The 27168-nt window shown below is 39.0% G+C and overlaps 1 protein-coding gene across 1 annotated transcript in view; it reads left to right on the forward strand.

Moving 5' to 3' along the window:
• Nucleotides 1-27168, forward strand: part of MYO3B (myosin IIIB) — a 454205-nt gene that overhangs the window by 383344 nt on the left and 43693 nt on the right. The window contains 1 exon segment of the mRNA XM_018066782.1: nucleotides 16778-16790. Coding sequence (XP_017922271.1) covers nucleotides 16778-16790 — 13 coding nt within the window.

Here is a 27168-nt window from a genome sequence, read left to right on the forward strand (position 1 = left end):
ATATCACATTTGTCAGAAACACCTGCACCATAAACTTATTCTCTGTATGTAATTGCACAAGCACATTGGAAGCAATTTATACTATTCTGTGGCTAGTTGTATTGAAGTATAAAACAAGAACCCAATGATGTTAATTCTTGGTCACTCTGAGAATTTTGATAGATGAGAACTAAGAAAGTGCTTGACATGGTATCTAGCACACAGTAGGTGCTGTATAAATGTTTACTAAATGATAAATTAATTCAGATGGGTAGACACTTCAGGGGAAAATGAGTTTTGTCTAAAAGAGCATCTTGCATTTTATTCTCTTGTTGTAAATATTTCTGGTCAGCATTGGTAACCATGGACTAGAGCTTAGGAAACAGGACACAGCCATCTGTCAAGAACAGTGGGAGACTTTCGGGATGAGATTTCTTTCTGTTTGTCTGTCTTTCCTTTCTTTTCTTTCTTGTACAAATCAGCTTTGAAAATGAATGTGGTCTCCAAACAAGGCTGGAGAAAGAGATTAGTGGTGAGCCTTGGAAAAATCTGTAGGGAGCAGGGTAGACCAAATCAGGTTGCTCAGTGGTTTATTTAGCTTATGCAGTGCTTTGACTGAGAGAAAAACTAAACTGGGTCATCTGATTGACAAGCATAATCATTTTAGAAAATTTTGCATAGTCTGGAGAGATGATCTCAGGCCCTGCTGAAAGGAGGGTGTAGCTTACTTTAAAGTCTTTTCTCCTCCTCTGCTCAAACACTTTTCCCATAACACACCTGAAAAATCCCCTAACCTTTGTTGCAAAAGAATTTGACTAGAGTAATCAGTGAAGACAATTTGAAATATTGGACTTCATATCAGCAGGTTATAGCACATTAAAATACTCTTGGATTTTAATGATGAAAATATGTTGAAACAGAAACTTCTGCAGGTTGCATTATTTTCTCAGAAATTCCCAACAGAATATGCTTAAATCACTTAATGTAAGAAAGTATATAAAATAGGTTAAGAGACTTGTTCTTCACTGTTTAAGCTACAAAGGGAAGGATGAAGTAATGCTGCTGAGTTAGAAGGACTTTGAATAGAAAATTCAGTTTATGTGCATAACATGGTATCTAAGAAAAAATGAGCTTTAGAAAATGGCTATGGCATTATTATTTTACTGATTGTAATACTTGAGAATTTTTACCATGTAAATCGTATAGACAACTAAAGAAATTAAAGCTTACATTTTAGGCTCATTTTGAATATGCATTATGGCTAGAATTCCATCATTTGAATTTTTCTCAGTTCTGCTTACCCCAGAAATTAAATATTATTACCCATTTTATGGGGAAAGCTATGAGTGGCTGTTGAGAAAAATCTTAATTTTTTCCACAGCATTAACATTATCTGCACCAAACTTATTCAAAGTATGAGAATCCATGGTATTATCAGATCATGCCAGCAAAAGAAAGCTCAATTTTTAAAAAATTATACACCAAGTGTGAATGGGTTTGGCATTTTAAAAAGGGTCTCATTCTCAGTACGTAAATCCTCTCTGTATCATTCTGAAGCTCAGATGTTTCTGATTAGTGTCCTGCTGTCTCGCTGGTACCTCCTAGAAGTCAGGAAGATTAGTAGAGTGCACGCAGTCCTCACATCTCAGCATGATTGAGTCCAGGTTTGAGAGGAGGGCAGTGACCTGATGAGGAAGTGCAGCCTTCTCTGCCTGAGTCACACACTTAGAGCCTTAGAACTTTAGCACAGATATTCGTCAGCCATCTAACCTTTAATACTGTCATATTTTTCAATGAGAACTCAACCCAGTGGCCTGTAGGAAACAAATTATAGAATTTTTGCAAGCAACCTTCAGTTAAAACAAAAATTTGAACTGCATTCATTGTCATGAAGAGAATGTTGTCTTTCCAGAGACTCTTTCTAAGAGCAAAAAGAAAATGATGCAATGCGGGACAAAGAGGGAATGAATTCAGTTATTAACCTAATGTTTAGTTATAAGCTTATTATTATATTACTATTATATATTTATATGGTTAGATAGCACACAAGATGGTTAAGCATCACCAACTCAATGGACATGAATGTGAGCAAGCACCAGGAGGTAATGGAGGATAGAGGGTGGCGGGCTACAGTGCATGGCGTCACAGAGTTGGACATGACTTAGCAACTGAACAACAATAATAATTATATTTCTACTGAAACTGTCATTCTGATGCCAAAATCAAAACTAGATGAATATTACTGAAATTAATAAGAATTTCAATAAGATCTTTGTAAATTTCTGTAAGTTTCTCAACTGAAAATGTTAAATTTCTCCCCTACCAATGAATTTTAAGTGATGCTAGTAAAGACTGTGGGAGAGTCAAAGAAAGGGACTTATAGAAATGTTTGAAACTCTTTGGACCTGAAAGTGTGACGTTGCTTTGTTCATATAAAGTCATGTAATGAAAAGTTTAAGAAAGTTAACAGGATACAGATCCAATCAGAGAGCGAAGAATAAATCACTGAGCTTCACTTCTGATCAGCATAAGATGTTTTGTTTGGGGCCTTTGGCTGAAGTTGGAAAGGAACAACTTGGCTTGCTGAGTGGATGCTGAGATGCCTCCAGGCAGAAAGTCCAATGGAAAAGAACAACACAGAGCCCCAGTCACAAAGTGAATGTCACTGTGAAGAAAGCCACACCTTTCACTGCTTCTTATGGGGAACAGAAATAATTACAAGTGTTTGGAAATTAGGGTCTTAAGTAGTCTTCAGTTCAGTTCAGTCGCTCAGTCGTGTCCGACTCTTTGCGACCCCATGAATCGCAGCACACCAGGCCTCCCTGTCCATCACCAACTCCCAGAGTTCACTCAGACTCACGTCCATCGAGTCGGTGATGCCATCCAGCCATCTCATCCTCTGTCGTCCCCTTCTCCTCCTGCCCTCAATCCCTCCCAGCATCAGGGTCTTTTCCAATGAGTCAACTCTTCACATGAGGTGGCCAAAGTATTGGAGTTTCAGCTTTAGCATCAGTCCTTCCAATGAACACCCAGGACTGATCTTTAGAATGGACTGGTTGGATCTCCTTGCAGTCCAAGGGACTCTCAAGAGTCTTCTCCAACACCACAGTTCAAAAGCATCAATTCTTGGCTCTCAGCTTTTTTCACAGTCCAGCTCTCACATCCATACATGACCACAGGAAAAACCATAGCCTTGACTAGATAAACCTTTGTTGGCAAAGTAATGTCTCTGCTTTTTAATATGCTATCTAGGTTGGTCATAACTTTCTTTCCAAGAAGTAAGCATCTTTTAATTTCATGGCTGCAATCACCATCTGCAGTGATTTTGGAGCCACCCCCTCCCAAAAAATCTGACACTGTTTCTACTGTTTCCCCATCTATTTGCCATGAAGTGATGGGACCAGATGCCATAATCTTCATTTTCTGAATGTTGAGCTTTAAGCCAACTTTTCCACTCTCCTCTTTCACTTTCATCAAGGGGCTTTTGAGTTCCTCTTCACTTTCTGCCATAAGGGTGGTGTCATCTGCATATCTGAGGTTATTGATATTTCTCCCAGCAATCTTGACTCCAGCTTGTGTTTCTTCCAGCCCAGCATTTCTCATGATGTACTCTGCATATAAATTAAATAAGCAGAGTGGCAATATACAGCTTTGACCTACTCCTTTTCCTATTTGGAACCAGTTTGTTGTTCCATGTCCAGTTCTAAGTGTTGCTTTGTGACCTGCATATAGGTTTCTCAAGAGGCAGGTCAGGTGCTCTGGTATTCCCATCTCTTTCAGAATTTTCCACAGATTATTGTGATCCACACAGTCAAAGGCTTTGGTATAGTCAACAAAGCAGAAATAGATGTTTTTCTGGAACTCTATTGCTTTTTTCATGATCCAGCAATTTGGATGTTGGCAATTTGATCTCTGGTTCCTCTGCCTTTTCTAAAACCAGCTTGAATATCTGGAAGTTCATGGTTCACATATTGCCGAAGCCTGGCTTGGAGAATTTTGAGCATTACTTTACTAGCATGTGAGATGAGTGTAATTGTGCAGTAGTTTGAGCATTCTTTGGCATTGCCTTTCTTAGGGATTGGAATGAAAACTGACCTTTTCCAGTCCTGTGGCCACTGCTGAGCTTCCCAAATTTGCTGGCATATTGAGGGCAGCACTTTCACAACATCATCTTCCAGGATTTGAAATAGCTCTACTGGAATTCCATCACCTCCACTAGCTTTGTTCATAGTGATGCTTTCTAAGGCCCACTTGACTTCACATTCCAGGATGTCTGGCTCTAGGTGAGTGATCACACCATCGTGATTATCTGGGCCGTGAAGATCTTTTTTGTACAGTTCTTCTGTGTATTCTTGCCACGTCTTCTTAATATCTTCTGCTTCTGTTAGGTCCATACCATTTCTGTCCTTACACAGATCTAAACTGTGAAAAGCTCAATGAGATTTAGGAATAGAAAGATGAAGAGTCATACACATGTTTATGTGCTTCTAAATACAGATTTCATATTCCATATAGGAACTTTTTAAAGTGACAGTATTAGCATCACTTAGAAACAAATGCACTTTGCAATAGGTCTCCAACTGATGTGCTGCAGTATTTTGTACACTGGTGTGTTGTGGGTGAGTTATGTTTGTGCCAAGATATTAAAGCAGTAGGGCCCAACCAGGTAAATGGAGGGCTTCTATTTGCACAACCCAAATAGTACTCTTTTTCTGTATGTGTCAGGACATGGCAGAGGCTGAAAACTTGCTTTGCAAAATTCCTAACGTCTCATAATTTTACATGTCCCTTCTTCTAAAGAAGGGACAGAGCCAGAGGCAGAAAGAGTACAGCATTCCCAAACAGGACACATGACATGCATGGTGATAATGGGCAGAGTGTGGAAGAAGGCCCTGGAGGAGTTCAGGGGACTTCCTGTTGGGGTTTTTTTTTTTTTTTTTTTGCTTTCTTCACTTGACCACACTGACACTCTAACAATAAATACTCAGAAACATTCTAGCAAATGTTCAGGAGTGGTGGCATATGGAGCGTTTGATTTTGTTTGTGTTTAAAATATGATTTCCACACAGATGGCATTGGTTTAGCTATTGTGTGACCTTGTTTAGATCTTTTTGTGCTCAATAAAGAGATGAGAACCATAGCTCTTTAAAACATCCAACTCCCAGGTTTGATTATGTGATCTGCCTCCCCACATTTGCAAAGGTATAGGCTTTCATCCCTAAGATACCTTTACTTGTCAGTGAGATTTCAGTGACTCTCAAAAGTGGGTTTCAGTTGGATCTTGGAGTATTAAGGTTAAGGCATAAATGGAGACTGAAAATTCCGTGGACCAAAATACTTTGGTATTTGGATTCCAGAATGCAGTTACTATAGTAGGAATCTGGTCATGATACTAGAGCCGATGGAGCCAGCTGTTTCTTTGAAAAGTTGGATTGCCAGGGACAAGGCCTACAAAAATGAAGTGGGTGGCATGTGTGTCCTATTAGATAAGTTGGTATTTAATATCCATAGATATTTTTAGACATCCAGTCTGTCATTTTCTCTTTCAACCTTGGTGGTGAGGGAGGTTGGAGGAGAGGAAAAAAAAAAAAGTTTAAAATACTAGTGATTCATAAAATTGTGAAAGTCACTTTTTTGTTTGTTAATCATCATACCTATATCTTCCCATTAGCTGGGACCTGAATATTATTCCAAGGAATATTAGCATGCCAGTTTTGTTTCCCTTTTGTCTGTATTTAGCTTTCTCTGATGGCTGTTCACCCATCTTTCCAAAAGTTAGCTAAAGTCAGTGTCTCACTTTTACATTCCCCACAAAAAAAATGCAAATTCCAGTGATATTCAAGTAGTATGTTCTTCTCTTTACTAATGTGGTTGATGTCTTAGGTAAAAATGGTTGTATAAGAAGATACATGTTTCATCACTAACAGCCTCTGAAGGATATTTCACTGGAAGTTATGAAGCTGCACTTGAATTGTGTGTTAACCTATAAGCAGAGGAGTCATTTCCTTCCTAGGACCTTGAAAGAGAGAGACTCTATAAAACCAAACTGGGTTATCTTCTCAAACTTCAAGTTCTGAATTGTGAGTGATAGAAAACTGAAAGTCATGGAAAATATTTTGCTCTTTTAATCCCTAAATTCTAGAATTCAGGCTATTTTTTTTTTTTTTCCCTGCAGGATCTGGCTCTTTTAACAATGTTTTCATTATAAGGTAATGTGGATTATTTGAAGATGAGAGTATTTGGTAAATACTTCATCCACCTAAACCTAATTTAACTAATTTGGAAAAGGATTAAGGAGACTCAGACATGGGTATAATCCAGGGGGAAGAGCCAAGATTAACGTACTGAGCTGCCAGAACTATTGTTTCAAACATTGTGAAATCAAATTTAGATCTCATACACAAGTTCTTGGCTGAAGAAAAAGAGTTTTCCAGTTTGGAGTGAAAACCAACTTCTCCCTGCTGCTGTAACAGGAGCATGAAAATGATGTTTGAAGGAAAGAAATTGCATGTAAAAAAACTGGTTTAAAGGGTTGGAGTTGAGTTAGTTTTCTGTCTTCGTTTTTATTTAGCTCTTTCTTTTATGCTTGGTAGCCTTGGGTTACTCTGAATTAAAATTAATCTTTTTTAAATTGGATCTTTGTGAACAAAGTAGTAAAATATCTCCATTTCACAGATAAGGAAACTGCTGTTCCAAAAGGTTAGGTGCCTTGCCCACACTCCACAGCCAGGAGCCAAGATTCCACATGGGTTTTTCTCAGTGAAAAACCTGGGCTCTGGACCGCTCTATCATCTTCCACAGCAAATACATTACTCCACTTGGTGTCATTACACACTGTATCCGTCTGTTCCAGCTGCTAAAACCAAAATATCACAGGCTGGGTGGCTTAAACAGAAGACATTTCTTTCTTGCAGTTTTGGAGGCTGAGAAGTCCATGATCAAGGTGCCAGCAGATTCGGTGTCTGGTGAGGGCCTGGTTCCTGGTTCATAGACAGGGGTCTTTTGGGTGTCCTCACGTGGCAGAAGTGGTAAGGGACCTCTCCTGGGTCTAATAAGGGCACAAGGCACATTGAAGGCTCCTAATCACCTCCTAAAGACCCCACCTCCAAATACTACCACACTAGGGATTAGGATTTCAACGTATGAATCAGTTGAATCAGGGTAGGGGGACACAAACTTCTAGTGCAGAAGATACCTAACCCTGCTTTTTGGTGGTTTTCCTTAATCATTCTTGTATGGCTGATTCTATTTAGCAAATGGTCATTCTGATTATTGGTCCTTGAAGAAATAACCATTTGTGTTTTATTCTGGGCTAGTTTTTAGATTCTTTATTTGCAATATTTTCTTTGTAGTTTTGCAGCGCCCCAGACAGCTTCTCAGTTATCACACAAATATCTGTATAAACATTTATTTCACAAATTATAAGCACCCCAGCAACCCATCTGTGAATGATAGGCAGGAATCTGAAGTTCTCACAGCCTTCTCCTTAAGCCTTTTGCTATTGTTGTTCCCTAACGTGGTACTTGGAACACAGCTGGGACTTCATCTTTGTGAAATAAATGAGTCTATCTGATCATCCTGAAAGACTCACCAATAACATCTCCCTTGCTGATTTAGGATTACCTTCTAAAAGCCTGCTGTTCACATAACCTTGTATTTAGCAAGATAGTTAACACTTGCTTTTATCAGGCTAACTGGCTTTCATTAGCAGTGAGTGTGGTGCTGGAGAATACTCTTGCGAGTCCCTTGGACGGCAAGGGGGTCCAGCCAGTCCATCCAAAAGGAGACCAGTCCTAGGTGTTCATTGGAAGGACTAATGCTGAGGCTGAAACTCCAGTACTTTGGCCACCTCATGCAAAGAGTTGACTCATTGGAAAAGACCCTGATGCTGGCAGGGATTGGGGGCAGGAGAAGAGGACGACAGAGGATGAGATGGCTGGATGGCATCACCAACTCGATGCACATGAGTCTGGGTGAACTCCAGGAGTTGGTGATGGACAGGGAGGCCTGGTGTGCTGCGATTCATGGGGTCGCAAGAGTCAGACACTACTGAGCGACTGAACTGAACTGAATTTCTAAAGGAATTGGAGATGTTGGTGGTTGTTTTTAAGAAAGAGCAACTAAAAGATTTGTTCATTTCTTAAATAAACATTTATTATTTCCTTTGATATAAGCCACAGAAAGAGAAGGATGAATATGATTCTATACCTGTCAGGTGGGATAACTGTTATATGTTGTTCTGCACAGGTTGAAATGGGAACCCAGAGTTAGGGCATTCAACTTGCATTTAGGAATCAGGAAAGGTTCCAGGAGAAGATCAATCTGAGATGATTCTTCAGGGCTAACAGATGGAGTGTCTTGTGCTGGAGCATAGGCCAAGCTCTGAGGAGCAGTAGGAAATGAGCTATAGAGGTAAGTAGGTGTGAGACCAGAAAGGGCCTTGTGTGCTGAGCTGTAGAGTGCCATCTTCTGAAGTGATGACAGATAGAATGATTCCCATGCTGCTGCTGCTGCTAAATCACTTCAGTCATGTCCGACTCTGTGTGACCCTATAGACGGCAGCCCACCAGGCTCTCCCGTCCCTGGGATTCTCCAGGCAAGAACACTGGACTGGGTTGCCACTTCCTTCTCCAATGCATGAAAGTGAAAAGTGAAAGTGAAGTCACTCAGTCATGTCCAACCCTCAGCGACCCCATGGACTGCGGGCTCCAGGCTCCTCCGTCCATGGGATTTTCCAGGCAAGAGTACTGGAGTGGGGTGCTGTTGCCTTCTCCAAATGATTCCCATAGGGAAGCTAAAAGGGCCTGGTGATTGATTCATGGTAGAAACTACTGGAGAGAGATTCTGGCTTGTGCTCTTCCTCAACACATTGTAGAAAAATGAACTTTCCAATAACTTTTTAAGGCAATGAGTCTCAATGGCAGCTGTTAAGGTTATGATAAAATGAAGCTAGAGAAATAAGTCTGAAACAATGGTTTGTCTTTAATGCACAAATGAAACTTGGTGGTCAGGTGGTAGAAGAGTGGAGGAGGCTGTCAAAGGTTGGCATTTTCTCCACCTAGCAATGGAACAGGCCCTGCCTCATGGTCAAGGTTGGCACCCACTTACATAAGACACCCCCTGGTGCAACATGGCAGATTTTGATAAGCATAAATATCCATAAGCATATTTGGCTAAATTTGGGAAATAAATTCGCAGTCTAATTCACAATGTAAAGTGGGGAAACAAATTCACAAAATTGTGAATCTATGCCTGTTCTAATTTTTCCAGGTCAGTCTGTTATGAGAATTAATCTGTATCATGACTGGTTTTCTTCTAGGTATTCCTCATCCCTTCAGTGATTTGTCATATAAACTTCAATCTTCCAGACTTGATATTCAGCTATACCTTGAAGTTGGTCTCAGTGTGTTATTGGTCAGGAATAGGGCTCAAACAAAAGATGAGTGTGTGCATGTGTGTGTGATTGGATTGTATATTGCAAATTGTAAATTCTAAAACAAAACCCGCTGTCTATAGAAGATATTTGTTATTCTAGAGATTCGACTTCTTCTAGAAGATATGTATGTAGACTGTTGTATCAGCAAAGTTTTACTGAACTGAGAATCAAACTGCATTATATAATAACTAGTAGGATATAGGATGTTTGTCAATCAAAGTCCAGGAAATTAGAGAGTGGCTATTTTAGTAATTAATTCACAATGAACACATGATTACACTCTTCCAGAAAGAACTGCATCTGGACCTAAGAACTCTAGTCCTCCTACAGACCAAAGAGGGTTCTTAAGTCCATTATGAGCCTGGGAGACTTTATTTTCCAAAGTAAAATGAACAGCTGACAAAAGGAAATTAACCTTATAAAATAAGAAGAATAATTTGTGGAATTTAGTGGCATGCAGATTATGGACCTTTGATTGACACAAAGTTTTCCTAAAAATATTTTATGCTATTAATTGAATAAGCTTGAAGGCGAAGGAAAAACTATCCCAGCAATAGCTAGAAGAATATTTCAAGTTAAGAGGTGAAAAGATAGGGCCAATATATATTTCACAATACATTTTTAAATAAAAAGCTTCCTAAAAGACTGGATGGTCTTAAAAAGGATATATAAATGGTCTTGTTTAGGATAATTTCCATCAATCAACCACAGGTGCACTTTTTCTTCTCCAGTTCTTAAATTAATTAGTAACTACAGTCCCTGTTAAGTTTAAAATTCCTTTAAAATATGTTACATAACAGCCCTGTTATTACTTCCTAGAGCTTAGAGCTGGAATATGCCTCAGAATTCAACAGCCTAATCACCCCCATTTTATGGTGAAAGAAACTAAGGACCAAGAAAGTAAAGTGACTTGCCATAGCTCAAAACAAAGGAAAAGCCTTTCACCCAGAACACTGAAGCACTTAATATAGCATGCTTATCTTTGTTAATCAGAAAATCTTTATTGTGTTCTGGTTATTGAAGTTAAGTAAATCACAAAGCTTTAACCAGTTTCACCCTGAAACGTGACCATCTTGATGATGTGCATGCATGGTGGGCTCTCATTAACCTTCATCAGGTTTAAGCAATATTTAATTCTAATTGGCTTCATTTTCAGTTGGCCATTATTTAATCTATTGAGATTGACCCGTGTAATATATAGTTTTCAAGATTTCAACACAATTTGGGGATTTTTTGCAATGCAGATATTTTCCTTTTGCCCAAGGCAATAATAGACAGGGATGCAAACACTTCTTTAAAGAGGGTGTCTGCTGATTTACATATTTTAAAAGTATTAAGATCAAAGGTAATGAGAATTTAATCCATATGGCATGCAGAAGATAAATAAGAATATTAATACTGTATCAAATACTAATTAAAAGAAACACATGGATCTAATTTTAAGAATGTAACACAGAGATGAAATACTCTGTAAAGTTAAGACCCAATTCTCTCATAAAAAGGACAGTCATGGTGAGTGGCTTTTCCACCCTTGGGGTGAACTACTGGCTGTTTCATATAGGTAGCTTTCATGATAATGATTATGAGACAGTGATCCTTCTTTAACAGTTTACAAAATGCTTTCACATCTTTTTTGACCCTCAAAGCAAACCTTGTAGTTCCGAGAGCTCTCAGCAGCATGTCATTGAAGAGGAACTATGCTCATAGACCTGGACCTAATCTCAGTGTTAACTTCCCCCTTTCTCTTTCTCTCCGCTTCCTCCTCTTTTATCTCCCCTCTCTCTCTTTTAATGATGGGTACTCAGAGGGTACTAAGAGATGATCACTCTCACTCACTGAGAATAATGGATATACAAATTGATACAGCATTTCTTTAGAGTATCTATAACTGTCCATATAATTTATGCTAGTCATCTCCCTTCTAGGAATCTAAATTTTAGGAAATAATAAGAGATATGGTCAAATATTTCTGTCTAAGAATGTTTCTGAAAATTATAAGTGAAAATTTTTAATAAACCAAATATCCAACAACATCTTAAATGATGATGCAATATTAGGAAGCTATTAAGTCATGTTTACAAAGAATATTTACAGTGATCAGTAAGTGTTTGTATTTAAGTGTTAAGAAAAAAAAGTAGAATATAAGATACATAATGTAATACATAAACCCACATATTTATATTTATTTTATCTATATCAAAGGTTAGCAACTATTTTCTGTGATGAACCAGATATTTTAGGTTTGGCAGGGCACAAGATCTGCTGTTGTTGAGTAAAAGACAATACATAAGCTAACCAGCATTACTGTATTCCAATAAAATTTTTCTTATGGACACCTATATTTGAATTTCATTTAATTTTCACTAGCCACAAAACATTATTACTCTTTTGATTATTTTTCAACCATTTGAAAATGTAAAAAACTCTTTGGTCACAGACCATTAAGAAAATAGCAGTGGACAAGATTTGGCCTGAGGGTCAGAGTTTGCCAACCCCTAATTTACATCATGAAAGAAACACCCTAAAACAGCTGATTACCTCTGGATAACAGTGAGAGATCCTTATTTTCCTCCTTAACATACTTGCCTGTATGTTTTACATTTTCTATAGTACATACATTATACTTTAACGATAGGACGAAAAAAATAAGCATTAGTTCTTTTTAAAGAGAGACTTTGTCCAAGTTTGACAAATGGTAAGTGGCAAGGGCAGGTTTTGAACAGAGAAACTCTTTCTGCCATACGCAGTGCCCTCTAGAATCACATGACTGGAAGAGTCCTTAGAGATGTGTGAAGAGTCCAGCCTTTTATTTTCCAGCCTTTTATTTTACAAAAGGAAGTGAAGACTCCCAAAATGTAACAACTCACTCAAGATACATGGCAGTCAGCAGCTCCAGGCGCCAGCCCAGGAACAGTGAGTGCTCTTTCTACTTCCTTCCTAGGCACCATTAGATAGAGGCATGGGTGGGGGAACATCTTTTCTTTCGGCGGGGGGGGGCGGGAATCTCCAAGTCACTTTTATTTTGTATAGTTCCCTTTTCTTTGAGGTTCCTTTCTTTTTGTTTTTAATCCCATAGCCAATTCTATAGGCCATTGTGCAAAAACACCAGCAGCCTGGTGGCCTAATAATTCTCCATGAGAGAGTCCCACATGTGGAAGGAGGTTTGTATAATCAGCTTTGTCAGAAAATGAGTCAGTTTATGAAGGCTCGATTTGGTGGTTAACCATCAGCCCTCCCCTGTGCAAACATGTCCAAGCCAGCCCCTCCAGAGGAGATCTTCTCTGTTCCTGTCCTAGTTCCACCACTGAACTCTGCAGTCCTAACAATGTTGTAGGGAGAGTCGCTGTGCCAAAGCTCCTTTGTCTTTGATTTTCATTCCCTAGCCTGTATTTCCTGATCACCTCTAGTTACATCAAGGTCACTGTGCTAGGTTGGCCTGGGGACAGAAGTCAATCAGGATAAGTCAGTCATAGCCCTGGCCTTCTGTGTCAATAAAGTGGCAATACCTCCCCCGTTCACCTTCTGGGAAGTTTGGTATCCAATTTAAATTATCTGTCTAAAGTATTTTGAAAATTGGAGCACTATGCAAATATGAGGGGTGATTTTTATTACTGGTGCCTTTTCTTCTCACTAAAGGGTCGAAGGCCCAGAGTTGAGGCTTTGACAGTGTTTAAGAATGTTTAAGAAGGAGAACAGGGAATTCCCTGGCAGTTCAGTGGTTAGGACTCTGATTTTCAACTACAGAGGGCATGGGTTCAATGGCTTGGCCAAAAAAATAGGAGGTCAGAGGCAGAGGTAGGCCCTGAAGGAGCTTCAAGATCTCAGGTTTCTAGAAATAAGAGCAGGCTGCCACTGGTCCTTTCCTCCCGATTGGCCTGTCAACATGCTAGCATAAGAAGTTGAAGGCGAAGCTGATGAAAATTAGTTTCCAGGTTTTGATTCATTTGAACTTGTATGTATTCTAATGGATCTGAATTCCTATCCCCAGAATATTAGAAATGCCAACCAAAAAAAATTGAAAAATAAACACATTTCCATGTCCTGATGAATATGAAAAACAGACTCAGAAAAACTTTTCCTATTCAGATTAAAAAAAAAATTTCTTTTTAAAAATTTTAAGGTGCAGAGGGAAGAAGACAGGTTATAAAAGATAACTCTAGTTGAAGGACCCAAACAAAGGTGAAGGACTTACCATTCTTCAGTATATACTGTATTCTCACCATTTGGGTTATGTACTCTGTGAGTACTTAAGGCAAAGCATGTATATAAAACAGTATCATAATATAGGTCCGTGTGGTCCTTTCAGTTCAGTTCAGTCACTCAGTCGTGTCCAACTCTGTGACCCCATGAATTGCAGCACGCCAGGCCTCCCTGTCCATCACCAACTCCCGGAGTTCACTCAAACTCATGTCCATCAAGTCTGTGATGCCATCCAGCCATCTCATCCTCTGTTGTCCCCTTCTTCTCCTGCCCCCAATCCCTCCCAGCTTCAGGGTCTTTTCCAATGAGTCAACTCTTCGCATGAGGTGGCCAAAGTATTGGAGTTTCAGCTTTAGCATCCATCCTTCCAATGAACACCCAGGACTGATCTCCTTTAGAATGGACTGGTTGGATCTCCTTGCAGTCCAAGGGACTCTCAAGAGTCTTCTCCAACACCACAGTTCAAAAGCATCAATTCTTTGGGGCTCAGCTTTCTTCACAGTCCAGCTCTCACATCCATACATGACCAGAGGAAAAACCATAGCCTTGACTAGATGGACCTTTGTTGGCAAAGTAATGTCTCTGCTTTTGAATATGCTATCTAGGTTGGTCATAACTTTCCTTCCAAGGAGTAAGCATATTTTAATTTCCTGGCTGCAATCACCATCTGCAGTGATTTTGGAGCCCAAAAAAATAAAGTCTGACACTATTTCCACTGTTTCCCCATCTATTTCCCATGAAGTGATGGGATCAGATGCGATAATCTTCATTTTCTGAATGTTGAGCTTTAAGCCAACTTTTCCACTCTCCTCTTTCACTTTCATCAAGAGGCATTTGAGTTCCTCTTCACTTTCTGCCATAAGGGTGGTGTCATCTGCATATCTGAGGTTATTGATATTTCTCCCGGCAATCTTGATTCCAGCTTGTGCTTCCAGCCCAGCATTTCTCATGATGTACTCTGCATATAAGTTAAATAAGCAGGGTGACAATATACAGCCTTGATGTACTCCTTTTCCTATTTGGAACCAGTCTGTTGTTCCATGTCCAGTTCTAAGTGTTGCTTCGTGACGTGCATATAGGTTTCTCAAGAGGCAGGTCAGGTGGTCTGGTATTCCCATCTCTTTCAGAATTTTCCATAGTTTCTTGTGATCCACACAGTCAAAGGCTTTGGCATAGTCAACAGAGCAGAAATAGATGTTTTTCTGGAACTCTCTTGCTTTTTCAATGATCCAGAGGATGTTGGCAATTTGATCTCTGGTTCCTCTGCCTTTTCTAAAACCAGCTTGAACATCTGGGAGTTCACGGTTCACGTATTGCTGAAGCCTGGCTTGGAGAACTTTGAGCATTAGTTTATAGTCACACATATGTTTAATTATAAGATGACTTCATTGTAAGGCTTTTGCTGTCAAGTGATTGCACACCTAACTCAAAATAGCTGAAACAGTAAAGAGGATTTATTGGCTCACTTAATTGAAATGTCCCGAGTACATGAGGCATGACATGCTCAGGACTTCAGGCTCTGTTCTTTGAAATTCCCTTGACTCTGTCATCCTGCCTGGTTTAGCTTCATTCTCTCTTTGGTTTCTCTTAAGATGGCAAAATGGCTACAGCAGTTGTAGATTTTACATTTAAACAAAGCCCTGTTCCCATGGAGATAGTGCCGCCACCTCCCACAATTTGACTGGACTAGCCTAACCAGTCCCCATGGCTGTGAGCTAATTGGCTGAGGCCTGGGTTGTATACACCAATCATCTAAGGAAGGGAATGAAGCTGCTCTGACTTAGACCAATTAGAGCCTATCCCTGGGTCAGGAGCAGGGTCTGCTCTGTATAGTTGAAGGGGTAGGAAGGATATTGGAGAAATACCAGTGTTTATCAGTCAGGGTCCAGTCAGAAGACAGAAACCACACCAGTTACTTTAACTGGGAAAATGTAGCTCTTTAGCTGGTAACCAGTATTAGAGAACTGAAAAGGCAAAAGGGAGAGACCCTGTAGTTTCCTGGAGATAATAGCTTTAGGAAGCAGCTCTCACTCTTAAATAAAGCTTGAGGAGCAAAAGATGTTGATATCATTAGAATTTAGACTTGGGTGAGGAGCCTCCCAGAGCTGCAGTCCAGACCTCTGGGAAGGGTCACTGTCCAGCTGGTGCTGGTATCTGAGGGGAGGCAGTGAGGCTGGCTCTGGCACTGTGCGGACACTGCACGCTGGAGCCAACTGTGGCTGCTGGAATTAAGCATTGCTGCCAGGATGAAGATTCCTGGTGGTGGTAATGTTGTTTGGAACAGGAGCAAACAGGAAGAATCAAACCCCACCTTCCCTCCTCCAGCCTCCCAGTCTCCCTCTAGCACCTCCTGTTGGCAGAGCCCAATAGGAAGTCATATAGCAAAGGAAAGGTGATTTTTGTCAGGTCCCATCCCACCATCACAAACTGTGTGAAACTGAGAGTATTGGTTAATAGTATGAGAACAAGAAGAAAAGGAAAAAGAAATTAGTGTACTTGTGTATACACACTTGTGCATAAGAAAGGCTAAAAGAAAATACATAGAACTGCTGTAGTCTTTTTATTATAAATAAAAAATCATAAAGCCATGTGTTGTGCTGTGCTGTGCTCAGTCATGTCTGACTCTTTGCGACCCTATGGACTGTAGCCCGCCAGGCTCCTCTGTCCATGGAGATTCTCCAGGAAAGAATACTGGAGTGAGTTGCCATGCCCCCATCCAGGGGATCTTCCCAACTCAGGGGTGGAACCCAGATCTCCCAAATTGCAAGTGGATTCTTTACCACGTGGGGAAGCCCTCATAATGCCTTAGTTGATGCTTATAATATCCTTATTCCTTACCCTGTGATCTCTCAGACAAGATTTTAGCTTGCTTACCTCGTTCTTTTTTTAATATAATTTTTATTTTAATTGGAGGCTAATTACAATATTGTGTTGGTTTTGCCATACCTCTTTCTTAAAGGGTCTGAATCGTCACTAGTTCTGCATATTTCTGCTTGCTGTAGTTTTCCATTGACTTTTACTGTTGGACATGGAAATACTGGGGTATCTGGAGAACATCCTGAATCCTCTTTGCCCCACTGTGTAATCACATTTCTCTGACAATCAAGATCAATCCATCCAGTAATCCCTTTCTGTAACCTGTTGGTTCAATGAAATATAGAGCCACAAAGGCCAAGTGGCAGTCTCATCTTCCAATTCAGTGGAACCACTGCTATATCCCCAAGCGGAAACACTCCTCTCTTGGGTACCAAGACCTTCAGATTAGGAGAGATAGAAATTGTGGGGATAAGAAGCAAAAATTTCATATCTAACTATTTTATTTAGGAAGTAATAAAAAATTATAGAATGGGCCTGTTACCGGATTTATTATCCACTGGAAAAAATGTTTTTGCCTTTAGACTTTAATCTCCTGGAGGGCAAAGTTTGCAGCTCATTCTTGTCTGGATGCCTAATGGGGCATTTTTTATAACATCTGTAACCTGAGAGACAATCAATAAATGCTGGTTGAATGTATTGGTAAATAGATAGCTAGATATGGGCTAATTGGTTTGTCAGAAGACTAAATATTTTTTCATTTTCACTTTAATATTGCTAGTTCACACATAAAAGCCAGGTTTCTTCAGTCTCTAGACTTAAGAATAATTTCTAGTAATCTGTGACTCAGCACCTCATTTATCAGTATTGGGTTGAAGATTACTAGGATGTAAATTTCTTTGAGGAGATGATGGGTCCCGATTTCCCTTTGGAGTATCATGGCTTTCAGGTAGTGTTTTATATTACTATGCACTTTAAAATGGAATATCTTAACTTTTTAGAAGATTCATTTTCCTGTGACTTTAAACAGGGAAATATTTCATTAGCTCCTCTTCCCAAATTTTGAGGAGCTTCTGAAATGTGAAGCAAAGCAGTCTTCCACTGCCTGGAGCTCCTTCACAACATCAAACACTTAATGAAAATGTTTTCCTCAAACCTCAAGCATTTCCAGATATTGAATGTGAAGAGGAAAGATTTTGCTCTAACTGCAAAGTGTTCTACAACCGCAGGGTATGTGAGAATGTGTCTGTGTGTGCGCGCACGTGCATGCCTGACATATGTGTTTCTCATTTAATACTTTTGAGATAAATTTAATGTTATGCCCAAATCCTCTGTAAACAAGGTTGCATAAACAATACTTGTTTGGGGTAGTCTCTAGGGTTCATTACGAAGAAGCAGGAGGCACCTGTGCCCTCCCCCAAATACAGCCAAGCTGTCAGCCTGAGAGAAGGTGGGTTCTCACACACAAGGTCGCTGTGCCCTGTTAGGGCTATAACGTCTAGTGACTCAACATGGTTTGTTTCAGGGGAAGAGGCAGGAGTGGGCAAAAAGGTGACCAAGCAACTTAATGTTAATTAGATCTGTTTTATAAAAACACAATATTAAGGGCTGGCCTGGACTTTCTATATAGAACAGCTGTTCTGTATTTGAAGTTTCACTGTCTCCTGAGTTGCTATGAAGTACTTTGTTTTAAACAAATAATATCAGAAGTAATTCCCTGTGAGAGAGTATTGGAAACTTAATAAACATTTCCTGTTAAAGGATCTCAAAAGCATCCTAAGGTAAATACAGTGAACACTCTTAATTACTCTTAAAATTTGCATTTTACATAATTTATACTTTGTTTGAAATGTATTAAACATCTTGGGCCATTAATATATTTGCTGTATTATCCACAATCTGCACATATTTCTCTGAACTAACTGTTAAAATATTCACATTGTTCACTTGTGGAACTTGCTTTAAAGGGTAGATATTATGGTCTCAGTGAACAGAGCCCCCAGGATTGTGTTTTCCCCCCACTGATGGCAGCATTACAGGGAGGGCCTGGAAAGCTTACTGAAGGCTTGGATCTTTAGCAGTAGCTCCAAAGAGCTTATCGCTTTCTTAGAGAAATGACTTTATTATAGAAATTCTATATATTATGGAGAACAAGTTATTCTTTTTAAGAAATTCATATTCTAATTAGTCCATAAATCCTAGGCAACAGAAAGTTTGCGGATTGAATTTAATTACTCAGCATGTCACTATAGAAGCAACTATTCATATTAAGGCTATGAAATGTGCTTCTTAGTTGTATAATACAATGGAGAGACTATGACCAGCAAAGGACTGGAGAATAAGCATCACCAAATTTAAAGATCTGTCATTTTTAAACAATATCCTTTCTTTGGACAAGACCTTTTCAAGTCATCTGAGCATGGAGAGCCACTACCAGTTACAGCCCCAGCAGTCAGTGCTTTGATTTTTATATATGTATATATATAAAGTCAGAGAAGGCAATGGCACCCCACTCCAGTACTCTTGCCTGGAAAATCCCATGGACGGAGGAGTCTGGTAGGCTGCCGTCCATGGGGTCACTAAGAGTCAGATACAACTGAGTGACTTCACTTTCACTTTTCACTTTCATGCATTGGAGAAGGAAATGGCAACCCACTCCAGTGTTCTTGCCTGGAGGATCCCAGGGATGGGGGAGCCTGCTGGGCTGGGGTGCCGTCTATGGGGTCGCACAGAGTCGGACACGACTGAAGTGACTTAGCAGCAGCAGCAGCATGTATAAAGTAATAAAATATTTTCAAACATCCAGAAAAGAAGAAAAATAGTACAAAAATAGTGGTCTTAGTATTTCACCCTATTTGCTTCAAGTTTTTTTTAATTTGAAGTACTGTTGAAACCTCCCTCACTCTATCCCAATCCTACCCTTTGTCTCTTATCCCCACAGTCATCACTATCCTGAATTTTCATTTCATACCCTAGCAAGTTATTAATCTTTTGTTAAACGTGTGGTGACTCAGTTCAGGACACACTACTCCAAAATATGACATGCTGGCATACTGATTATTTCAAGCTGAAGGAATTTAAGAATTGTCATGTGCAGCAAGGACTTTCTGCCCTTTGTGATAAGAGCACATCATGAAGCGCTCATATAAGATTTTCCTCCTATGCCCAGAGGAAAGGAGCATCCTTATATCCCAAGAGAAGGGATGCATCGAAAGATCTGATTAAACATACCTTGCTAAGTTTCCCCTAGTTTACTATACTTAGTGCACCTTTGGCCCTTTATCCTTGCACATCTTTCTACTCTTCAACACACCTAGCATAACCATTTCTTTGGGTCAACCATTTTTTTGAGTCAATCATTTCTTTGGGTCTTCATTTCCTTATGAAGGCTCCTGTATCATATATAATTTATATTAAATAAATTTGTTTTCATCCTATCTATTTGTCTTTGTCAGTCTGATTTTCAAACCTCTGGGGCTGCCAGGACTACCTCTGTAGCCTTCCAGCTCCCAGAAGCCAGAGATGTTCTGCCCCTGATAGATTCCCCCTGGTTGATTTCCCTCAACCTCAGAGAAGAATCTGCTCCTTGCTCAGAGGCTAGGCTCCAGGCTGCCCTGGGAGCCCTGCCCAGAGAGCCCTGCCCAGAAAGGTCAAATTGCCATTCTGCAAGGACAGAAGTTAGAGTTGTGATGCTTAAAGAATCTTCTCTAAAGGATCCTTTTTTGGTCTTTTATTAGTTGATCAGCCATGCCATAAAAAAATGGAATTGTCTTTGAACACTCACTATAAAAAAAAATCTATTACAAAATTGCAGTCAACTTGGATGGACCTAGAAGTTGTCATACTGAGTGAAATAAGTCACACAGAAGAGAAATATCATATAACATCCCTTATTTGCAGAATCTAAAAAGAAGTGATCCAAAGAACTTATCTGTAAAACAGAAACTCACGGATTTAGAGAATGAACTTACGGTTGTGGGGAGTGGTGAAGACTGTGGAGGAGAGGTAGGGAGTGTAGGATTGATATGTCCACCCTGCTGTATTTAAAATGGGTAACCAGCAAGATTCTGTTGTATAGCGCAGGGAACTCTGCTTAATGTTCTGTGGCAGCCTGAATGGGAGGGGAGCTTGGGGGAGAATCAATTCATGTGTTTGTATGGCTGAGTCCCTTTGCTGTCCACCTGAAACTGTCACAAGATTGTTAATTTATTAAACTCCAACATAAAATTGCAGTCAAGGAGAATGAAGCTAACAAATATAAGAAAACATAGTATTATATAAAGATGTGTTGAATAGCTAGTAATCATACTATGTTGTTTTTCTGGATTTTATTATTCCAGATATTTGTCAGCTTTTTAAAATTTATGATTTTTGTGTTTTTCTTATTTAAAATTAATATTCAAAATTAAACTCTGTACCTAATTTTGTATTCTATTTTATATTTAAATTTTTTATTTACAATCTTTTTCTTAATGAGGACACCACCTACAATTGTATAAGCTTCAGATCCCACACAAGCTTCTCTATACAAAAGCATAAATAGTATATATATATATATATATATATATATTAAGCTTTTTGTATTATATTGAGGTATAGCTGATTAACAATGTTGTGATAGTTTCAGGTGAACAGCAAAGGGACTCAGCAATACATATACATTCTCCCCCAAACTCCCCTCCCATCCAGGCTGCCACGTAATGTTGAAAAGTGTTCCATGTGCTCTACCCTAGGTCCTTGTTGGTTATCCATTTTAAATACAGCAGTGTGTGCAGGCAACCATAACTTCGAACTCTAAGTCTGTGAGTCTCTTTCTGTTTTGTAAGTTCATTTATATCATTTCTTTTTAGATTCCACATGTAAGGGGTATCATACAATATTTCTCCTTCTCTGACTTCCTTCACTCTGCATGACAGTCTCTAGGTTCATCCATGTTGCTGAAAATGGCATTATTTTATTGTTTCTAATGGCTGAAGAATATTCCATTGTGTAAACGTACCATATCTTCTTTATCCATTCATCTGTCGATGACATTTAGGTTGCTTCCATGTCTTGGCTATAAATAGTGTATCTTTGAAGCCTTACAAGTGCAGAATGTATTCATCACTCTGCAAATTTAGTTTTTTCCTTAAAATGTTTCCAGGGTTTATCCATGTTGACATATGTGGCACTCTTTCATTAATTCATGGCAGCAACACAGCATCTGTTTTATTTCTCACTGGCATTTAGGTTGTTCCTGAGTTTTCGCTGTTCTGAATGATGCTATGACAGATGTTCCCGTGCACGTCACCTTATACACAAGGGCGCATCCCTGCCTAAACAGAAATCTGGGTCACACAGGATGCACGTATAATGTTCAGAATATTGCCAAATTTCTCTCCAGAAATAAATTACAGATTTGTACTCATTCCAGAAGACTGTGACCCTTCCTTTTTCCCATATCCTCACCAATCCTTAGAATTTTCAGATTTTTAAAAAAACTTTCCAGTCAGATACACAATGATGCGTGGCCTTCTTTGCTCATCTCTGACTGATAATAAAGATAAGCACTTCCTCATATGTTAATGGGCATTTGAATTTCTTTCTTATGAACTAATTATTCATATCCTTCATTTGGTTTTCCAGTGGGTTGCCTTTTATTCATTGATTTGGAACATTTCTTTCTATATTGTGGATATTAATTTCTTGTGCCTTAGATGCATTGCACCTATATTCTCCTAGTCTGTGTCTTGTTTTCTGTACTTATGTGTAGTATCTTTTCTTGAACAGATGATTCTGATTTTAACATAGTTCTGCCAATTTCTTTTCTTTATGGCTCATGCTTTCCGTGCCTTGTTTAAGAAATCTTTCCTCTCCAAGCTCGTAAAAATATTAAACTTTATGTCTCTTAAAAGTTGTACTATTTTGCTTTTCACATGTAGGTACTCACTCTACCTCAAATTTATTTTTGTATATAACATGCGAGAGGAAACTAATTTTCTTTTTTTTCGCATGGGTAACCAATTGGTCTCACTCCCCTGGTAGAATAGTATGTTCTTTACCTACTGGCTTGTAACACAGATTATATGCATTTCCTATGACTCCTGTAACAAATTACCACTATTTGGTAGTGTAAAACAACACAAATTTATTATCTTACAATTCTTGAGGTCAGAAGTCCAAAATGGATCCTAGTAGGCTAAGATCAAAGTCTAGGCAGAGCTTCATTCCTTCTGAAGGTCCTGTGGGAGGATTCATTTCCTTGCCTTTCCATCTTCGGCATGCCCTCTGCATTCCCTGGCTCATTACCTCTTTCCTCCATCTTAAAAACCAGCAATGCCAGACCAAGCCCTTCTCACAATGCCATCCATCTGACACTGACTCTTCTGCTTCTCACTTCCATTTTTAAAGACTCTTGTGATTACACTGTGCTTGCTCAGTTAATGTAGGATAATTTCCCTATTTTAAAGTCAAGTCAGCTGATTAGCAATCTTAATTCCATCTGTACCCTTAATTCCCCTTTACTATGTAACCCACATATTCACAAATTCTGAAACCTAGAATATAGACATCTTTTGGAGGTGGGGATTGGGCATGATTCTGCCTATCACATCAATGGAGATTCCAGCTCTCTTTCTGGGCTTTCTATTCTATTCCACTGATTTGTCTATTCTTATGCCAATACCATGCCATGTTCTAGTTAAGCTAGAACAGCTTTGTAATAAATTTTGATATCTGGGATATAAGCCTTATCTATCCCACTCCACACACCTGGAGTTATACTTCAAATTTTTCTTGAGTATTCCTACTCTTCTCATCTTCCATGTAAATTTTAGGATTAGCTTAGCAAGTTGCAGAGGACATAGATTGGGATTTTGCCCTTAATATGTAGCTTAAATTGGAAAGAATTTCTCCCCTTTAGTAAAGAATATTGTAGTTATTAAAAAAAAAGAATATTGTAGTTATTCAATATGTCTTTTATGTCATTTAATAATTTTAAAAAATAATTTTCTGTCTTCATATCTTTTCTTATATTAATTTTTGAAAATTTTCTGAAACTTATTTATCTATTGTTGCCTAATTACCCTAAAACTTAATTACTTAGAACAGCAAACATTTACTCTCCCACAGTTTCTGAGGGCCAGGAGTTCAGAAGTTTAACTGTGATTCTAGCTTAGCATTTTTTATTTATGAGATTTAACTCAAGATATCAGCCAGGGCTGCAGTCATATGAAGGCTTAATTATGGCTAGAGGATCTGCTTCCAAGACTGCTGTTGGAAGGAAGCCTCAGTTCCTGGCTGTTGTCAAGAGGCTTTACTTCATCACATAGGTCTCTTTTTAGGGCTGTTCTGGTGTCCTCATGATACGGTGACTGGCTTCCACCCACAAGTGATCCAAGAGGGAAAAGATGAACCCACAATATCTTAATGGCTCAACCCTGAAAGTCATAAATTGTTATTTACGTGTTCTCTTATTGCTTACACAGGAATACCAGGAAGGCAGGGTTTGTGGGCAGGGGTTCATTGGGATCATCTTGGAGATGGCCTGCCACACTTATATTTTCTGTTGTTATCATTATAAGTGGAACTGAAACACTGTTGGTTTTGTATGTTGATTTTGAATATCAACTTGCTAGACACTTGTTAGTTTCAATAGTTTATGGATTGTCTCAAGCTTCCTATATAGCCTATAACAATGCCACAAATAAGAGGAAAATTATCTCTTCGTTTCCATTGATAGCCTTCTTTTTTTCCTTGCCCCATCATGTTCTCTGGAAGCTTCGATACAGGATTGGATATTAGCAGAACTAATGAGTATGACTATGTATTTCCTGACTTTAATGAAAATGCCTCTAAAGTTTCACCACTAAGTTTGATATTTACTATAAATTCTTAATAAATTAATTTTATGAAATTAATTATCTTCTATTCCTAGTTTGATAACATGTAAGAGTGCCATATTGTGTCAAAATCTGTTTATTCATCGATTTAGATGAATCATAGAACTGAAGTTTTTCTTTAACTTTCTAGGTAGTGTGGTATATTAGCATTACACATTTCTAAGACTATGAAAACATTGAACCATCCTTGAAATCTTGGTATTCTATTTGATCATAATGTATTTTTTATACACTGAAATTTGCTTGCTAATGCTTTATAGCATTAAATATAGTTTTGTAGTTTTTCCTCAGAGCTTAGCATAGTTCTGTGGAGTCAGTGGCTTATGTAAGTGTTTTGCAGAGGTTTACATGCAGAATCCTGACTGACAGTGCTCTTGGGTGCTTTCTTACTGTTGAGCTTTTGGTCAGCCAAAGCTCCTGTGATGTCACTTCACTGATAGTCATAATACTGCAGACAGCTTGCCTATTTAGAGAAAGCTAAGGCTGAACATTGAAATACACACACACACACTTTTTAAAACTTAAGCTATAGAGGAACAAAATTGAGACTGAGTTCCTTTCACTCATTCGCATGAGCAGTGACTAAATATCTACAACAGTAACAGTGACCATAGGGAGGAATTGAAATCCATGTGATATTACTCAATATTAGGAGAATCAGAAACTGGCAACTCTTGGTTTGGAATTTTTTCTTTGTGCTATTGTCTGGTTTTAATTTTGTATACTTTAAATATACACGCACACACATATACTTTGGCATTTACCTGTACCTTTCCCCCCTCTCTTGTTAGAGGAGTTCTTCTAGGCAGGGGACATTATATTCAATTAAATAATTCTTATAATAAGCATGAAGCAAATTATGTACTAGGCATGAATTTTTAAGATATTGGCACATAGTTACAAAGAGGACAAAGAGCTCCCGCCTCATGAAATTTACAGACAGGAAGAAAGACATTTAAGCAGTGATAAACATGAAAGGGATTATGTGAAAAGGGAAGTTCAGGAGGCTATGGGAGCAAATCGAAAATTAACATAGTCTGTCCCAAGGATCAGGGAAGACTACCCTAGAAAAGTTATAATTAAGCCTATATTTAAAGGATGAGAAGAAATTAGTTTCATACAATATAGCAGAAGGTATGTTTCAGGCAAAGGGAATGATGAAAAAACTGGGAGAAAAAGGAAAGCAGGGAACAGTCAAAAAACCTGAAGGGCTGGAAGAAGTTCAGTCCACCTGCAAAGGGCTGGTCTTGTCAACAGGCTAAGGATTTGGGATGTTATACTCCGGACATTTTCTGTGAAATCTTAGTATGGCTCCTTGCTCACTGGTAGATATTAATTAATGTTTGTTAAATGATTTAATACAAAATCAGTTGGATTTCCTTCTTTCTTTGCATCTCCTCAGTAAATGGGAAACTCCAAACACTGCTTCTCAGATAGCTATAGCCAGTGCTGGCTCTGGAATCCCCACATGGGCAGATATTAGGGACCATAAGCTGTTTGGAGAACAGCTAGGAGACTGGCCTTGAAGCTGTGTTTACACTGTAGTCCCCCAGCTTCTACCAATACTGTGTGCTTATTGAGGCTGCTGTGGAAGGGCTGCTGGTCAGATTATGAGGAGGAACCCCAAACTGTGCCCAACTCTCATTTGGCCTTCTGATTAGCTACAGCCTCCTCTGCAAGCTTGGGTCTTGCTGAACCCTCACAATTTTGGCTAAGCAATTTAATTTTTATCTGATTTATTACAAAAACTAATATTTACTTTAGATACAATAATACCATTATGCTCTTAATGATGGTATATGTTAATATACCATCTTTTCGGGCAAGAATCTTTTGTGGCAATTTTAATGAAACTTTAAAAATATGTGTTGGAAAGCAGGTGAAAGGTATGTGTCATTATTAACAAGTGAAAACAACCCAGAAAGCCAAGAATTATCTTAATCTAACGTAAGATATGGGCTTCCCAGGTGGCACTGTTGGTAAAGAAGCTGCCAGTTCAGGAGACATAAGAGAAATGGGTTTAATCTCTGGGTTGGGAAGATCCCCTAGAGGAGGGCATGGCAACCCACTGCAGTATTCTTGCCTGGAGAATCCTGTGGACAGAGGAGCCTGGAGGGCTGCAGTACATAGGGTCACAAAGAGTCGGACACGACTGAAGTGATTTAGCAGGCACGTACACAATGTAAGATAACCTCAAGTTGGATAGGGTAACAATTGTAAGACACCTAGTTGATTTGTAAACTGCCTTCTAACCACTTAACCTTTGCAGGGGCAAAGGAAAGGCTCTTGCATGTTACATATCTTTGTGAGGAAGAGGTTCTAGGACTGTAAGCAGACTGAAGTTAGTGATATCTGGAGAGACACACTACCAGTAAGTAGGTCTGGAAAATTCCCAGGAACCAAGGAACCTGAGCTCCTGGGATTTGATGTTACTCAGAGAAAACAGTTTGGGAAGGGTTGCGGGTGGAGATAGGAAGTTTGATGGACAACTGCTACTTCTTGTCTTAGACTCTGGAAGAAAACAAAACAATATAGGCTTGGAGACAAATGTGTGCAGGACAGAATGAAGTCTTGGGGGAAAAGCACTGTTTTGGGGGAAGGATGACTTCACCACTCTTCTCTTTAATTCTGGGCCCATTGCTGGGGTCACTGCATTTATTTACTTATTTACTTATTATTGAAATAAAGTTGATTTCCAATGTTGTGCCAACCTCTGCTGTACAACACAATGATATACACTTATATACATGCTTTTTTTATATTCTTTTCTTTATGGTTTATCACAGGATATTGAATATCGTTCCCTGTGCTATACAGGAGGACCTTGTTTATCTACTCTAAATGCAGTAGTGTACCAAC

Source organism: Capra hircus, chromosome 2, assembly GCF_001704415.2.
Source record: "Capra hircus breed San Clemente chromosome 2, ASM170441v1, whole genome shotgun sequence".
Lineage (NCBI taxonomy): Eukaryota > Metazoa > Chordata > Mammalia > Artiodactyla > Bovidae > Capra > Capra hircus.